We start from the raw sequence: 18,938 nt of genomic DNA on the forward strand, positions 1-18,938 counted from the left end.
TCTAAGTTGTTTAGAACTCTTGTAAAGATCATTCCTAGTCCCTTGCACAAGCTAGCTCAATCTATTTTAAAAGAGAAAGGTATTTTTCTAAGCAAAGAGAAAAATAATCGGTTGAAACCACGAAATAATCGATTGTTTGTCACTTAGCTTGTTTGAAGGTTTTAAAACTGTTTTTGACTTGGTTAAATAACTGTCTAACCAATTCAACTAGTTAAAACAAATTTTCAACGGGTTGATTGTCACATTTCATAACAGCTTTTCAAAAACCTGTTGGATTTGTTTTCAGATGGATCAAAACTGTTTCGGCTCATGATTGACTGCCTAGAACGGCTAGATTTAAGAGTATAAGTATGGCTTCTCTTTTGTTTTCAAAAACAACAAGTTAACACATTTTACAGTGAGATTGAAATTGTTTTTGAAGAGAGATTCAAATCAAGTTTTGCAAGATTGCTAAATAGTTGTGCACTGGTTCAAGGTTTGATCTTATGAGCTTTGTGATTCCTGTAAATCCAGGTGTAATATGTTCCTTTCATGATTCTTGTATTTCTTCTTTTGTAAACTTATGAAGTGTGTGAAAACCTGTAAAGTCAAAGGGTGTTCTAACTAAGGTTGTGTGTAAGGCAAAGAGGGTGAGTGGTTCTTGTGGTATCAAGATCACTTATTTGTGATTGTGTGTATTGTAATCTGTGATTGGTTACTAGTGGAACCCAGTGGTTGTTCTGGGAACTGGATGTAGCTCAAGGTTGAGTGAAACAATATAATTTGGCTGAGTAATTTATCTATCTCTCACTCCTCATAAACTGTTTGATTTAATTATATTTTTGTTGCTGCCATTAACAACCGATTAAAACGAAGTTTCAACCAATTGAAATTCTGCAAACAGTTTCTTTTATATTGTTTGATTGGCTTCCTTGATTTTTAATCTATGATTATTGATAAAGTTCATTCTTATTCAATCTTTGCGAAAATCTTTTGGAAAACAATTCACCCCCCCCCCCCCTTCCCCCCTCTTGTTTAAGCCATTAATTCTAACAATGTTGACATTCATAAATTTATATAAAGACCTCAAGGGTGAAAAGCACAACAGTAAAGAACATACAAGCGATATACAAAACATTCAAGTGTATAGGACAACTTTTTGTAGTTGTGTCTGGGATTGCGCTTATAGAATTTCGTATCCTGCTAGTGAAGAGCAACATGTGAGAATTGGGTAAAGAGCTAACCATTGTAAATCCTGCACTTCTATGAAGCATACCCTGTGAGATTTTATTGTTCTCTCAATAGAGATTTCTTCTCATTGTAAAGAGATCTTGATCTTAGAGGGAGATTAAGATTGGTTTTTTGGAGAGGTTGAGAGTACTCAGTGAACCTGTAGAGGTTTAAAATATTGGGTGAACCTAGGTTTAGAATATTGGGTGAACATGAAGAGGTTGAGAATACTTGTGTAACCTGAAGAGGTGTAGAATATTTGTGTAACCTGAAGAAGTGTAGAATACTTGTGATAGTGAAAGGCTCCTGAGGGGGTTGCTTGAGGGGATTAGACGAAGCCCTTGGTGTTGGGTGAACTAGTATAAATCTTTGTCTTCTTCTCTTTATTTAGACAATAGTTTTAATTATTCATACTCCACGAATTGAGTGTAGTCTCCATTCACCCCCTCCCTCTTTCTAGAGCCAATTGAAGCTTCAAATTTCTTATAAACCATCTGATCAATTGATTCAGTGATGATAACCTTTCGAGCTAATCTTTGTTGCAGTAGATTTCTAACTTATGAAGCTTCATTTTAGACATTTGAATTATGAAGATTGAAGAGTTGAACTAAAAGGAACAAATCATACAAATCTACTGAACAGAGGAAGTGTTAAATGGTCTAGGAACTGGAAGACAGTCTAATGTAGGATATCTTTGTAATGAATTTTTTTGTCCCAAGTTTTGTTTCAATTTAGGCCCATCCATTTGTAGTTTTAGAACCTAATAAATAAGGAACTTTAGACATAATTAAGACACAATCATTTACTTAAGTTTGCGTACATTTACCTTTACTTAGGAGTAGATGGTAGATTAGTTCGTTTTCTGTTTTTACATGCAATTCAATTTATGTCCATTCAAATTCTTTACCGTTTTTGCTTCTGCAACTTTACAATTGAAAGATAATTGAATTCTAGAAATGGGTAACAACGAATGCAAAATCGTGTTAGACGAAGCTTTCTTCAAGTTGTTTTCTCCTTTGAAATCATTTTAGATTTATATCATTGATTGAGAATGTTTTTTTTTAATATACAAACTGATTGGTTATGTTCATTAAACCAGTAATCCAGATTCAAGTTTCTTGTATTCAATGTTAAAGATGTTTTAACCATGGTTTATGTTTACTATATCGCATTTCTCGAACGAAACTTTCTTCTCTTTAATGCAATTTTTTAAATTTCTGCATTTATAATTTTGTGTTTACATTTCAATTGCAATTTCGATTTCAATCATGTTCTATTTCCAGTTTTAGTTCAATAGACAGTTTGTTACAGTTCTCTTGTTTCATGCTTTAAGAAATTGTTGTTTCTTTTCAATTTATGTTGTTTATAGTTTCTTCCATTTATTTTTATACTTTTACATTAATGTATTTTATATTTTCATTATATACTCAATTTTACACCGGTACAATTATTAGACGGTCTGATAGACGATTGTCTATCAGACAATCTAATGGTTACATTTAGTCTTTTTGATACATAAATTCATCTATTTTTTTTACTTTTACTTTAGAATTAGATTGTAGTTTTAATTCACTTTTATGTTCGCACATTATTAAGGAAATAATAATTATCAAATTATATGCAATATTTGACGATATTGTACCCAATTATATGCAATTAATTTAATAATTATAGAATCTCATGATTAGTATCCGTTCATAATTAGATTGTAATTTGGGAGAGAGAAACTACCTATATATTTCCTATACATGAAGTGATGTAATATACACATAAGAGAATAAGAAACATCTCTTATATGGTATCAGAGCACCGATCTTGGTGTCCTGACAGCCTCTCCATTTTTATCCCTTAAATAAAAAGTCATGTCTAGCAAAGAAGGCACCAGTAACGAGTCTGATAGAAACCTCGTACAACGCTTCAGTGCCGAGCAAATTCGGCAATTGGCAAGGGCTATTTACTCGCTCAACAATAACAATAACGGTAAAAGTGACACGTTTGTTAGCTCTGCAGGTCTGCTTGCCCATAACTCCTCTTCTAATTCTGCTTTTACGAAACCATGGATTTTGGATAACGGAGCAACCGATCACATTGCATCTGATTCACAATTTTTCACACAAACTTCATCATCATTTATTTCAAATGTTAATCTGCCCACAGGCTCAACTGCGCCCATCTCATCTACAGGCACAATTAAATTCAATGACAAAATCACTCTCAAAGATGTTCTTTGTGTTCCTTCTTTTAACTTAAATCTCATGTCCATTAGTAAGATAACCAGTCCACTAAATTGTTGTGTCGTTTTTACTCCACATGATTGCGTTTTACAGGACTTGGTTACGGGGAGGATGATTGGCTCGGGTAAACAACACGCAGGCTTATACTACATGTCCCCTCTTCCAAACCAAGCCCACGCATCTCAAATATCGACCGATCCTGATTTATGGCACAAGCGCCTTGGACATCCTTCTCCGGCGTGTCTACAACTTGTATCTTCCTTACTACCTATCCCTATCAGTAAAAATTTCATTCCCATTCATAATCATTGTAGTATTTGTCCCAAAGCTAAACAGACAAGGCTACCCTTTCCTTTAAGCACAATAAAATCTCATTCTCCATTTAATCTACTCATTTTGGAAAACGTTTTTTTCTCACTATAGTCGATGACTATACTAGATGTACTTGGCTATTTCTTATGAATCACAAATCTGAAACCCAACATCTCTTTTAGAGTCATTCATTACATTTGCACAAAATCAATTTCAGGCATCTATTAAAACCATCCGCGTTGACAACGGACTGGAATTTATTTCAATGTATGATTTTTTTTCTCAAAAAAGGTATTGAATGTCAATTCACTTGCGTCTACACTCCTCAACAAAATGGAGTAGTAGAACGCAAACATAGACATGTTTTAAACACAGCACTAGCCCTTCTATTTCAGTCTAATTTACCATTAGAATTTTGGGGAGAATGCGTTTTAACCGCCACATATATCATTAATCGCTTGCCATCACCTTTACTAAAAAACAAATCACCTTTTGAGCTACTATATAATCAACCACCTTTACTTTCTCACCTAAAAACTTTTGGTTGCCTTTGTTACGCAACTGTTGTTTCACCTAAGCAAAAATTTGATCCGCACGCCCGACAATGCATCTTCATTGGTTATCCTCACAGTCAAAAAGCATACAAATTATTTGATATAGATGCAGGCACTTTTTTTACAAGTCGAGATGTCATCTTCCATGAAAGTGTTTTCCCATTCTGCCAACAGTCACAGACACGATCCTCACCTCCATTACAAGGTATTTTGCCCACTATTGACATTGACTTACCCACTCCTGTCCAACATTCACTCGATCAACCTTCTTCTCTTACTCATCACAATGCACCTGAACCTCCATCAAACCAACCTTCTTCTCCTACTCGTCACAATACACCTGAACCTCCATCAAACCAACTCTCTTCTCCTACTCGTCACAATGCACCTGAACCTCCATCAAACCAACCTTCTTCTCCTACTCGTCATAGTACACCTGAACCTCCAGTAGACCAACCTTCTTCTCCCATGCCAAGAAGTTTAGCACCCATTACCAAACCTTCTCCAACCGACCTTCCTGTTCGACGATCCAGTCGCACATCAACCCAACCTTCCTGGCTTCAAGACTACGTAACGGGATCCCAAGCCAATCATTCGACCACTGCCCAAGACCGACCGAATGGAACCAGGTATCTTATGCATCATTTTCTTTCTAATTCACGATTTTCTTCTACACATAGTGCATATCTTGCTAACATCACAGCCACCAAAGAACCTCACACTGATGCTCAAGCTATCCTTGATCCAAATTGGCAAAAAGCAATGGACGAAGAGCTTTCCGCCTTGCAGCTAAATCAAACGTGGACCTTGACACTGTTACCCGCTGGGCAGAAACCCATCGGATGCAAATGGGTCTATAAAATAAAGTACAACTCAGATGGTAGCGTCGACAGATATAAGGTGCGCCTTGTCGCAAAGGGGTACACTCAGATTGAAGGTGTCGACTATTCTGAAACTTTTTCACCAACAGCAAAATTAACAATTTTGAGGTGTCTCCTCACCATTGCAGCAGCCAGAAATTGGTTTACTCACCAGCTAGATGTGCAAAATGCCTTCTTACATGGCACATTGCATGAAATTATTTACATGGACTTGCCACCTGGGCATCATCGGCAGGGGGAGATAATTGTATGTCGACTCAACAAATCCCTTTATGGTCTCAATAGTCCAAGACAGATTAAATTCGTAGGATTTCAACAGTCCAAGACAGATTACTCTCTATTCACAAGACAGTATAACTCATCATTTACTGCCCTTTTGATTTATGTGGATGATATTCTTTTGACAGGAAATGATTTGACAGAAATTCAGCGTGTTAAAGATTGTTTATTACAACAATTTCGCATTAAAGATCTTGGAGACCTAAAATATTTTCTAGGGATTGAATTTTCCCGTTCCAAAGTTGGTATTTACATGTCCCAAAGAAAATATGCGCTTGATATTTTGCAGGATACGGGACTCACAGGTGCTCGTCCAGACAAATTTCCAATGGAACAATACCTAAAACTCACACCAGACGATGGAGAGTTATTAAAGGATCCAGTCAAATACAGGCGACTCGTGGGACGACTGATATACTTACTCGGCCTGACATAGCATTTTCGGTTCGGACCCTAAGTCAATATATACAGGATCCACGGAAACCTCATTGGGATGCCGCAATTCGAAAACAATCTGACATTGACAACTTATTGCGACTCAGACTGGGGAGGTTGTCAGACAACTCGGAGATCAGTATCTGGGTATTGCATTTTTCTTGGTTCCTCTATTATCTCATGGAAGTCAAAAAAACAGACAAACGTATCAAGATCATCAGCGGAAGCAGAATACCGCACAATGGTCAATACTTGTTTGGAGATAGTTTGGTTGCGATATTTGTTGCAGGATTTAAAGGTGTCATGTAACTTGCCAGCTCAACTTTTCTGTGACAATCAAGCAACATTACATATAGCAGCAAACCCAGTATTTCATGAACGCACAAAACACATTGAGATAGACTGCCACATTGTGCGAGAAAAATTACAAGCTGAGATAATCAGTCCTTCATATGTACCGACACAGTATCAGCTCGCAGATATTTTTACGAAGGCATTGGGCAAGGAACGATTTTTGACGCTACGACACAAGTTGGGGGTTCTTGATCTTCACCTACCAACTTGAGAGGATTATTAAGGAAATAATAATTATCAAATTATATGCAATTATTATATGCAATATTTGACGATATTGTACCCAATTATATGCAATTAATTTAATAATTATAGAATCTCATTATTAGTATCCTACATAATTAGATGGTAATTTGGGAGAGAGAAACTCTCTCTATATACACATAAGAAAATACGAAACATGTCTTCTTCTTACCATTTTTTATCATTTTCTTATACACATTGCTTTAATAGTCTAGCATAGTTTTAATTTCATTGTCTAAAACATGCTCTATTTTTTTTTTCTTCCTTTGCTGCAATTTTTTTTTCTTTTAATTTTAATCCCAATTTTTTATTGTCATTAGTTTTCAAGTCCAATTTTTAAAGTTTTCGTAGAGTCATTTTCCTCAATTCCAGTTATTTTCAATTTTGATCTTTCGTTTTTCACATAGTCTGTTTTTTGTCTTCATTTATTGTTCATTGTCTTCATGTTTATGTTTGATGCAATTTTTCCATTCAAATCTTCCTTTAATGTTGATTTATTTAAGGAGAATATGAAGCAACGAAAATATACAATATGCGTCTTTAGGGATTTCACCGAGATTAGTCCTATACTACACTAGGATAAGCTTTTTGAAAATTTTGTTCTCCGTTGTTTTTTTATAGAATTTTGAAGTATTTGCTTTCATTACAATAAATTTGCTGCAATTAGGTGAAAATTTTGTTGTTATAAAGCTAGAGCCAATTGTGGAGGCAGGTTATTTAATATTTCTGATATTATGTAATATAGACATGTGACATAACCTTATTTGGGTGGAATTTTAGATTGGGAGCAAATACTGTGATTCTTCCATCTTTTGGAGTCAAAGACGTCACATTGTGAGATTTTTATGTGATACGTTTAAAACCAACATTGTTTTCACTTATTTGTTATATATTATATAATATTTATTTGTTAAGAAAAAATTAATTTATAGGAAAATTATCCAAGAGACGACCCTTCCTTCCTTTTATGTTTTAGCATTTGAATATGGAAAAGGTTCCTTCAACAACACTTTTTAGAGGTTTCCTAACATACCCTGATTCATTCCAAAGAAATGAGGAACTTTAGAAGGAAATTAATGATGTGACTGTTGGAAATCTCACGTCGACTAGAGATTAGAGTCTTTCATAGTATATAAGTGGTTGCAATCCTCACCTCATTGAGCCGGTTTTATGGGGTTGAGTTAGGCTTAAAGCCCACTTCTTAACATGGTATCCGAGCCTACACTAGTGAGTATTTGTTGGGTTTATCAGGCCACCCGCCATCGGTATATAAGTGGGTGCAATCCTCACCTCATTGAGCCGGTTTTATGGGGTTGAGTTAGGTTTAAAGCCCACTTCTTAACAGTGACAAAAATATTTTTTGTTTTTGAAAAAAAAAACTAAAAAGATTAAATCTCTTGAATATTTCTTATGTCTTTCACTATTTACGAACAAAGAAACATACTTTTTCGTTGTAATCGAACAATTCCAATTTTGTTTTTTTGATGGAGAAACTTTGGGGTAAAGGAATTGTTGTCCCAATCCAAGGCCATGATCGAATATTCTTGAATTAGAACTCAAGTTTTGTGTTTGTCATGGAAGTAAAATGAGCGAGCCAACTTTCCTTGACTAGGTTAGTTTATTGTTGCTGAAAAAGTTATTGATGTTGCACTTGAAGATTGGTATTAGTCTAAAATCATTGTGTTTGTTCTATTGCTATTTGTTTAATTTCTTTTTCAAGTTATGCTTGGTTTTGAAGCCGCTCGTAATTCGTTTTAAGAATTTATAACATGCTAGTTTATTCATTAGCTAAGAGGTTTATGATATAAAAAAAGTGTAGTCCAAAATGTACGACTTCAGGTAGAAGTTATTGTAGACTACAATTTGTAGTGAGGGTTTACGCCTGCACATGTAGAAAAGTCGATTATCTCTTTTACGAAGCAATTTCATCTAACTTTCTGATTGAAGCATGTGAAAAAATATAAAATAAAATTGAACAACTATTCTCGTAAACGTCAAAGCTTCCGTAAGCAGAATGGTATATATATCAAACATTCAAAGAACGCCCAAATCCACGCACGCACGCACACAAACCTCAAAATGAATCTTTATTTTATTTATAAAAATTTATTATTGAATTCTTTTAACATGTTCTTGCTTTATCAGGTCAATTATTTCAAATTAGACGAATTTAATACAATCTTTGAATTTTGAATATACCTTTATTATCAACTAAATTTTTACAAGTTTAACAAAATAAAATAAAAATAAATCCGAATAAATTAGTAGAAAATAGTAATATTCTCCACTAACGTGTAGCATAGGCGGCAATGAATGAAAACATGAAAAACAATTTGAGCGAAACCAAAACATGTCAAATTTTTTAACTGTTACAATATTTATTAATATTATTATTGGTTAAAAGTAAATCCATTATCAATTTACTTCAAAAACCTAATGATCTTAGTTATTCAAATTTAAAAATAAACACATCTTTGTAGACCAGTTTGTTCAAACATCAATAGCACAAGTGATGGAAGAGTTTCCTACTTTACTTAAAAACATTTGTGTACACCTGCGACCCTTCACAGGGGTGAAAAGATGGTTATTAAGATAACTCAATTAACTACAAAATTTAAACTTTTTAATATTCCCAATATAATATGCAGAACTATTTTCAATAACAGAACTAGTAACCCTCGTCCGTTTTGATCTGAAGGCAAACTAAAGAGGCAAAGAAAGCAAGTAATTGGTGATCATAATGAACGTACTAAAACATTCATTTATCAAAATTATTGTAATACTGTGATTTAGAACAATAGATTGAGGGAGAAAAGGCAAATTACAGCAAGGAAGTATTCCAAAACCTCGGAGAAGTATCCAATATGGATACTTGGCTAACATGTACATTTGACACGTGTGTTGTTGGGAAAAGAATATGTAATTATACATTTTCAAGAGGTAAGGTGAGAAAGTAGGTGGTCATGGCCTTCCTGAATCTTTTCTTGTATTGTTTAGGAGAAACTATTGTGGGGGCAGCATTCCTTGGACCCCCAAGAATCCCAGAAGCCTTCACCCATGTCTCCAAATGTTTGTCCCATGTGTATTGTCTCATGAAATCAATGATCCCCAAAACCAACTCCTTCCGCTCATCATCCACCCCAACCAGCAAAGAGTAGTCCATAACATCAACAGACTGAACCACACAAGAATGTACAGTGAGTAATAAACCTTGCTACACTTGAATAAGGGCAATGGCTAGGTAAAGTAAAACCAAGAAATTACTGGTTAAATCATTGCATGTTGCATGCATGGTTCAAGGCAACCCCACATGCTATATGCTACAGCTTTTAATCCTATATAAATACATTTTAAAATGCTATATGAAACTTTTAACCATTCAAGGGCTGTTTGGAAGCCAAAATAAAGCTTACCGCCAAAAAGGATGTGTCATTCCATACAGCTCTTTCCAGTTTTCTCTTGGCCCTACTCCCAAGAAATATTGGTTTTGTTCTCAAGGATTCTAACAAATTCATGTCCAGCATCACTTTGTTTGTACCAGTTGTGTCTGGATTATACCTAGATCTTTCTGAGCCCTTGAGATCGTATACCCTGGATATATTCCTCTTGTAAAACAGATTCTCCATTACCATCAGATCTATTTTTGTTTCCTTGCCACCTTTTGGATATTTGACAGTGACCTGCCACCGAAACAAGAAACATAAACAATAAATTTTACATCCATTCACTGGTGTGGTACTACTTGTATACAATGCCTAATAATAAGTTCTCTCACCTGATAAATACCAAGAATTTTGGCTAGGCAAGTTGGGCCCCCGGAGTTCAGGGCATCCATCAGGTATTTGAAATACTGAGGTGCAAATTCTACAAAGGACTCAAGTTCTGTCTTCGTCACTTGTTTAATAATAAACCTCTCATCCAATGACTTGGCAAAATATACATTACTTTTCCCTCCTTGTGCACTCCATCTCCGGCAACGGCTCATGGATCGCACAAAATCAACCTCACTAGGGCAGCACTTTTTTCTAAGTGATTCAAACTGCTTAGCAAAATAACAAGTGACAGAAAAGTTCACTTTACCTCCAGCTCCCACAGAATCATCACCAAAGGAAATTTGCAAGTGTACGGACTTTTTGGAGTCCCGGAGAAGAGAGCCAGCAGAAGATGGAACATCTTCAGGCCCATAACTACTACCATAATTGATATAATCCAAGTCCAGAGTACCCCATGCCGAAAAGCTGGAAGTAGCTAAATCTTCTTTGCTTCTCTCACGAGCAATCCAGCTACTCTCAGGCAGATCTGACTTTCCAGACACCCAATCTTCATATTCCTTGGAACTAAGGGCATAGGATATTACGCTAGAGTAATCATTGTCATAGACAGCAATAACTCTATCACCGTGATAAGTTTGGGAAAGCAGCAATCGAGCCCCTTCAGCTATGCCAGACACAGAGGATATGAATGTTGGAGTGGAGCTCAGGATCAGATTTAGTTTCTGTGTCTCCCATGGCAACATTTGAACGTAAGATTGCAATATGTTAGAGACAGGGTCTCTGACCATATTACCGTAATCTCCAGAAGCATGAAAGGATCTAAGTGTTGATAAATGTAAAGATGAGGGCAAGACTTTTCTGATTCTTTCTTGGACTCTTACTGCTGAATCAAAAGAATGAACTCTCATTGGCTGTGTCAACCGTCTTAACGGAGGGCTATCATGTTGATTACACGGCTGAATACTTCCAGCAGGGACAGCATTGGCTTGAGGTTGATCAGTTCCAGTCCATGCAGAGTCTATTTTCTCAGAAAGATTGGACTCATTTGGTGAGAAACACTCGGAAAATGTTTTGTTAAGTTCACCATCTGAATGTACTTTCTCTCCCTCAATATAACATGTTAATGATCCTGAAGCACAAGGTTCAACTGTGTCATCTGGTTCTGCAAGCATGTGACTTTTGTGAGACTCATGCAACTTTGAAAGACGGGTACTATTTTGCTCCGGTCCACAGTCAATATTCTGATCCTTGTGAAATGAATCGACTGTTAATTCCTTAAAATCTGCACAAAGTTCATTTTCCTGTTTAACCTTGGAGCTAAAACTTCTTTTAATGAGAGAGTCCAATGAATATAGTCGGTGATCCCAAACATGTGAACCAATAAGAAGAGATCGCCTCAAGCGATTTAGCTCCAGAATGTCTAACGCCATCTTCCCAGGTTGTGGGGTCACTATGCCTGACTGTAGCAAACACTACATACAAATGCATGAGAAAAGAGGGAGAAAATTAAAGGAAAATACATACAATGATATTCAAAAGAAAAATATAAGAATGAACATACAAACACTTGCACCTAACGAGGTTCCACAAGACCAAGTACCATTAGACAACAATGATGCATAAGATGGACAGAATATATAAAATTAGTTTGCTCACATGATAATCAGTTCTTTCTCTTCGAAGCATATCTTTCAGATCCAGTATGTGGTTTTGAATGTCACATGTATCTGATGATTCACTTCCAGGACTAGGAGATACAATCTTTGTTTCCAGACGTCCAAGCACATTGGATATCTCCCCATACAACGTTTCCACTTTAATAAAAAGCTGCAAAAAAGAACAAGGAAGGTGAAGTTAAATTTTTATGCAATGGAGCAGATAAACTAAAATTTAAAGCTACTCTATAATAAACATCCATATATACACACACATGAGAGCGCACACACACAGACACACATATATAAATATATATATATATATATTCAGAACTACATTTAAAATACCAAAGCAAATATTAACAGTTGCTTTCATATATCACCTCTTCAGCCTCCTTTCCAATCCACTCCTCTCGGATGTGGCCAAATTCCAACACAGATGGAGGTAGATGGACAGAAAGAATATCAATAGGAGAATACCGGAAGAAAGCAACCATGCTCCCAAACCTGTTATACATCAAGTTGTTTGTCACCTTTCAAGTATTGGTAACCAACATAAATTACATAAAATAATTGATTGGTGATTCCTTGGTTAGATGACTTACCCATAATAACGAAGGCAATCCCTCTGCAAAGAATGTCCACAGGTTGCAACTCGATTTGCAGTTGCATGGTTTGAAAAGCTAAGCTCCAAGAACTTTCCAAAAGATAATCCCCAAGCCGCATCTGACATGACAACTCTCCGAGTTGCTGGTGGAACTCCATCCTCAAATGGACACCTCAGACACCGGTGCCACATCCAGATCTTGCCGTCTCTTTCCCCTGGTAACTTCACAGAGGGAAGGCGCTTAACATTGATTGTGAGATTTCCTTGCTGGTGAGTAAAACAAAGGACATGAGCCTCTGCAGGCTCTTTACAAGACTGACAGCAGCATGCCTGGAAAAAGCAGTTCATGTCATTTCACTTCAGACTTAACTAGTACCCGCAAACACAAATAAAATCTACACACCTGATCAAACAAATCATCACGAAGATATCTTCCAAGAGGCTTATCGAAAGAGCCATAAAATTTTATGCGCAGCAACCTGGTACGTTCACATACAGTTCCTTTTGAAACACAATGACTTGAAAAGTATACCAATATGCTCTGATGACCATCAGTGGCAGAAAAGTATTCACCAGAAAGCTCATCCTCGTTAGTCTTGTCTTTTGTTGAGTCGACAACTTCACCACACTCCCTCTCCTCTTGAACCATGGTTTCAAGCAAACCTGATTGCAAAAGTTCTCTTGTACTAAAAATAGTGTCCCCGTCTGATTCATTGCTCGGATGTATATAATCAGAATCTACAGTCAAATTAGAAGTTAAATTATTATAGCATGAATCAGAGAGTACACTCTCAGATCTATAATCTGCCATGGTATCTGGATATGAATGGCAACTAAGATCATCAAGATGCTCCGGCACAGATCCCAAATTTTCAAGCTTTAAACCAATGCCAACAATGTCCTTTACTCTAGAAGCCTCGTCAGGCTCTGATTGGGGCATGGTTGTAGAAAAGGTGTTAGGTATCATAGAAATATCAGTGTCAGCAGTTGCACTCTCAGGCATGTCAGTAGAGTATTTTACTATCATTTTAGGTAGGGAAGCACCCTCATCAGCAAGGAATGAGGTCTCAAGAGATAAGTGGTAGGCCGCAAAAACTGCAAATTGCACAACATGCTTAATTTTCTTTAGTTCTTCCCGACATGTGCCCTTCAGCAAGACCTGTAATGAAAATCAAAATCAGAAACAGACACCATAGCACATTCATATCCACATCATACGTAAAAAGAAACATGTAAAAGAAAGCATGGAAGAAAATAAAAGGAATACCGTGCAACCCAATCGCCGTGGACAACCTTCAAAAAACATTAATGTTTTGGATGGCTTCTTGTTTAACTGATTAGCAGTCTCATGATCTTCCACCAGTCTGTCTAACCGGAACAACTCACAGTGTCCCAGTCGTGCTTTAGATAAATTATCCACTGATGGAGTGATAAGAGCACCAGTGCATCGAGCTATACGCTCCATCAAAGGCTTTTTGACATTTAACACCAAGGAGATTTCCTTCGCAAGCAAATATTCCTGGGCACACGAAGCTACAGTTTTTTCTACAAGCAAAACATTTGGTCGAAGAGCCTCAATTTTTGAAATGATCATCTTCAAATGATCATTTTCCTGCCAGCATTTACAAATCAGAACTTTTTTCCAAATATAAAAAGCCATAACTGGAAGACACAAAACTCATGAGTCATGAAGGCACCTGCTGTAACAATGTATCAAAGGAAGCCAATTGATTTGGAACTTTCTGATATTCCAGAGCTCCTCCTAAAAGGAGTAGTCTAGGATTTTTGTATTGAGAGGTCATGCGCTTGTGCTTAATATTTTTTGTACAAACTACACCTTTGATAAGGGTGCTGCAAAACAAAAAAAAATCATAATTTAATGTTGATTGGAGAATCCCATAGAAGCACCAAGGAACAAGGCCTCGATATATAAGGTATGTAGGCAAATTCATAAAAAAATTACCTCTCACTTGGGCTTCCAGAGGCTATACATTTGACCTTTACATAATCACCAGGATCCATACTGCCACCTTTGCTCGTATCTGGCCTCACAAAGTTAGCAGCCTGCCAAGCTACCGTTGCAACTATGTCAAGCCAGTCCTCAGAATCATTTTCCTTACCAACATTAATTCCCTCTCCTTGTAAAAGCTGCGAAACAAGAGCTCTAAAATGCCCTTCAATGACAGCTCTTAAAGGTTCCTTGTTTCCATCATTATGTTTCTCCTTTCCAGGAAACATATTAGATAGACTGCTACTGGATGAGAACATGGCCCCTGAGTCACCAATATCATCATCCTCATCATCATATGCAAAGAAATTTCCTTCTGCATCATCATTTTCATCATCAGGTGGTGGGGGAAACCATATATCATTATTGTTTTCAAAATCCAATGGCCTCTGCAAAGTCTCATTCTTCCGGAAAATAGACAAGTCATCTGAAAAATAAGCAGTAGTATATGCATCCTCGGTCCCTTGTTCAGGCTTTCTTAAAACAGCCATACTTTGTTGACTAAAGGGACCATCATTCTGAGGGACGGGGCTTTTCTCCTGATCTTTCCGTACAGGAAGCCCAGCCCAACTAGAAGTAAAACCAATCCTAGAAGGGCTATCTGAAGGACTTGACCCCACAGAATTATAGTTGTAAGTGTCATGTCTAGCACTAAAGCTACTTGAATCTATATCTGAATAATTATCACAATATGTACGTGATTGGCTGAGAAAGTCCTTCCCAGAATCCTCCATCCCCTCTTCGTCACTCCTACATTTATACACAACACATATCAAACACATAGGAATAATGGTGAAGGGCTACTTAAATTGTGCAAGTCATTTGGAGTTTCAAACGTAAGAGATCATTTGTTCTTAAATTCAAGGACAAGAAACCATATATGTGAGAACATATATCTTATTCATCAATTAAAATGTCAATCAAATGTTTAATTGCAATAGTCATAGATCATGAAACATCATTATGTTGAGATATCAGATAAATAATAACTTATAAATGAACTTCCAAATAATGTAAAACCAAAACTTATAACTTTCTGTAATAAAGATAGAAATATATGATTACCTGAAGGTAGACGGATGAGTAGATAGCGACGAAGGGTGAGTACCAGATGAAGTCAAACTCTTGTTGACTTCAGAACAAGGATAATACCCATAATCATGGTCATGAAAACAGCGTTCAAAGTGAGATCCCAGATTCAATTCAGCATTCAGAGGAGAACTGATCTTATCACTTTCAACACTAAAGCATGGAGAAGGTGGCTCAGGACTTTGTCTTGGACTCTCTTGAGGAGAGACAGAAGGGTGCACTTTCTCACTACACTTCCTCTGGCCCTCGTAACACATCCTCCTATAGGCATCTAAACAAAACTTGCAGGAACGAATAGTTTCCTTGAATCCCATGTTCTCAGATTCAAGATTTGGGAGATCACAAACCCCGATGCATTTCCCACAGAACCAACGGCCACAGCTTTTGCAATTGTATCTGTGCTGCTGAGTCATCTCAGTGAAATTCCTATTGCACACACAACACATTTTGCTTCCGCTATGGTGCATATCAAATTTCTCAGACAAATAACACAAATCACTTTCTCCCCAAGAAACCCAAGACCTTACTTTTTCTAGATCTAATAGTGAGCTATCAGGTATTCCCATATAAGATGAATGACCCAACAAAGAACTCAACCACTGCCTCAAAACAAAAACAACAGAACTCTACTTTCCCCTTCAGTATAGGGATTTTCTTTCACAAGACCAAAAAAAAAACAAAAAGCAAAATCCTTTTGGCACCGGAATACTGATCACTAAAATTGTCTAAAATTAAAAAATCAAGTGAGGAGTATTGGTAAACCCACGATAAAATTAGGGGGGTGACTGTATTTTTTTAAAATCAAATTAAAAATAACTTCTTTTTTTTGCTGTTTTAATTTTGCAAATCCTCCAGGGAATCAAATAATATCAAAGGAGGAGGCAACACTATAACGACGAGAATCTAGGATTCACCAATCAAACAATATTTACACCGAAATATAAAAATCCTACCAAAAGAACCACAAGACCCACGGAGCAACGATGTTTCTATTTCAAATACCACAAACCAAGTACGAGAATCTGTCTCCAAACCCAGGAAAACAGGAAAAGCACGAAACTTTGAAATGCTAATGAGACCCAACAAAGCTAACCGATCCCTAAATCACCCAAAATGCACTGAGGAACCGATTCAAGCATTTACCCCCCATGAAAAGCAGCAAGACCCTTAATTGGAAACGAGTTTATCTGTGTGTTTAGAACTGAAAGGCGAAGTCTTAGAACAGAAACCCTAAAGAAGAAGAAGGAGAGAAGAGAAAGTGAGAAGGAAGAAGAAAACTTTAAATGATGGGAAGAATTAGAATCAAAAGGAGAAAGAGAAGAAGTACGGAGAAGGTTCCCTTTCTACCGGAATAGGCTCGCATCTCAAACAACAACGCCACTTCCCTCTTACCCATCCTTCTCTCCCTCACTGCTTTCCTTTCTTTTCTTTTCTTTTCCCTTCAACCTCTCTTCCCACCACCTTATTATTATTTTATTACCTTACAACAATTATTATTATTATAATGAATAATTAATGTTTCAGTCAATAAAAATATTGAAAAGTTAATGTCATTCATTTGTTGATTTCTCAAAAACAACACGCAAACTCTCACGATGTTTACTTTCTAATAAACAAATTCAGCTTTAAATATATGTAGTCCGTTAAGTTTTAAATAAATTTTCTTTTTCATTTCTTAAATTTACTGTCTTTTAATAATATAATATTTTTTTTCCATTTCATCTTCTAAGAACTTCCAAACGTTTTCTTAAAGGTAAAATATCATATTTTTCTTATATTAAATACATGAAAATAAAATATCAACTCTAAAAAAGTTAAATAGAGTTTAAAAATTACTTTGAAAATTATTCACGATAAATCATTTATTAAAAATATTCAGAAAGATCTCTAATGATTTGAAAAAATATGTACAAATATATTTTACAAAAATGTTTAAGAAAATCACACGTTTAAAAATTACTTTGAAAATTATTCACAATAAATCATCTATTAAAAATATTCAAAAAAATCTCTAATGATTTGATAAAATATGTACAAATATACGTTAAAAAAATTTAAGAAAATCACACGTCAACTTGTGTGTGAATTATAGAAATTAATGTAAAACATTTTGTTATTATTTATCATGACATAGGTTGAGTTCTCCCTTATTGTATTGGTAAGAGAATTTGGGACCTCGGTCCAAACGTTTAGATCAACTCGATTTTTGGATAAGTATGGGTCTAAAGGGTGGGCCATGAACTCAGTCCAGATGTTGGAAGACAGCTTGAAAAGATAATTAATATAGAAGGAATATTCTAATTGTTTGTGATACATATGCTAATTAAATACCAATAAAAGTTGTTGAGAATAAAGTAGTTAGCACCCTAGAATAAAGGTGCATGTGAACAAAATGTTTTATTGTTGTTAAACACCCGAGAATAAAGGTGCACGTAAGCAATATGTTTTTCTGTTACGATTATATGTTTTTATGTTGAGATTATATTCTCCTTGTTCAAATCTCGCTCTATTGAGATTGGAGAAAACCATTGAAGGGATATTTATAAAAGGGGTTTGAGACTCCTAGTAAAGATACATTGTTTCTAAATACTTGAGACTGAAACTGATTTGATATTTTTGAATGCTCTCACCGACTTGATCGTCGGAATGTGATCAACAAGTATAGCCCCCTTTATCCCAGTGGAACAGCATCTCAGAGCACCAATTGGATCCCAGTGGGGCCTAATAAAACTTGATCTTATCCACATTTGCGATTGAGCCTTCTAACATGATGAGAAACACAAGGCAAGGCCTGCTGGGATCCGAAGGAAGCGATGCCCCCGCGTACAGTAACTAATGGAGGTCATGAGGGCCTTCCAAGACGCAAACGAAGAATATCAAAGAGAGCAAAAGCGAATCCAAGAAGAAGCCAATGCCGAGCAGGAGCTCGAGCTAAGCAAGAGCTCCTGCAAGATTGTCTGATGGCAGAAATCGAGGCCTCTCAAATAGCTATAGAGGAACACGCGCAAACAAATGAGGAGTTGCGCAAAACCAATGAGGAATTGCGGGAGAGCCTGCATCGGCAAGACCGATGTTCCACCAGGGAACAATCTCTGAACTCGTTATCGAGAGATAATCCCAAGCCATTCTCGCAAGAAATTATGGATGAGCCCATGCCACCTCACTATATCACACCTAAAATTGCCTTTTTCACGGGAGTAGAGGACCCTGAAAATCATCTCACAGCATTCAATGCTCAAATGATCATCTTTAGAGGATCAGATGTCATTCGATGTAAGATGTTCATGGGCACTTTTACAGGCACA

The 18,938-nt window shown here is 36.3% G+C and overlaps 1 protein-coding gene across 2 annotated transcripts; it reads right to left on the minus strand.

Moving 5' to 3' along the window:
* Positions 1 to 9,229: 9,229 nt before the first annotated feature.
* FAB1C (FORMS APLOID AND BINUCLEATE CELLS 1C) lies at positions 9,230 to 17,217 on the minus strand. Of its 2 annotated transcripts, none has more exons than XM_068612272.1 (11): positions 15,610 to 17,217; positions 14,500 to 15,294; positions 14,234 to 14,387; positions 13,804 to 14,148; positions 12,940 to 13,695; positions 12,535 to 12,866; positions 12,313 to 12,436; positions 11,931 to 12,101; positions 10,277 to 11,746; positions 9,915 to 10,181; positions 9,230 to 9,676 (listed from the first exon to the last, which is right to left on the minus strand). In XM_068612272.1, the coding sequence occupies exons 1-11, from the start codon at positions 16,197 to 16,199 to the stop codon at positions 9,425 to 9,427; spliced, it is 5,256 nt and encodes a 1,751-aa protein (XP_068468373.1). In that variant the 5' UTR covers positions 16,200 to 17,217; the 3' UTR covers positions 9,230 to 9,424. The 2 variants fall into 2 exon arrangements, with proteins under 2 accessions (XP_068468373.1, XP_068468374.1); XM_068612273.1 differs by having other exon boundaries at positions 10,277 to 11,734; positions 15,610 to 17,103.
* Between the last annotated feature and the right edge of the window lie 1,721 nt (positions 17,218 to 18,938).

This window comes from Phaseolus vulgaris, chromosome 2, assembly GCF_051622355.1.
Source record: "Phaseolus vulgaris cultivar YP4 chromosome 2, ASM5162235v1, whole genome shotgun sequence".
NCBI lineage: Eukaryota > Viridiplantae > Streptophyta > Magnoliopsida > Fabales > Fabaceae > Phaseolus > Phaseolus vulgaris.

Coding starts and splice junctions, on each gene's coding strand:
- FAB1C (XM_068612272.1), bottom strand. CDS start 16,199: ATGGGAATACCTGATAGCTCACTATTAGATCTAGAAAAAGTAAGGTCT. Junction 15,295..15,609: donor ACTCATCCGTCTACCTTCAG/GTAATCATATAT, acceptor GTATAAATGTAG/GAGTGACGAAGAGGGGATGG. Junction 12,102..12,312: donor TTGGAAAGGAGGCTGAAGAG/GTGATATATGAA, acceptor TCTTTTTTGCAG/CTTTTTATTAAAGTGGAAAC.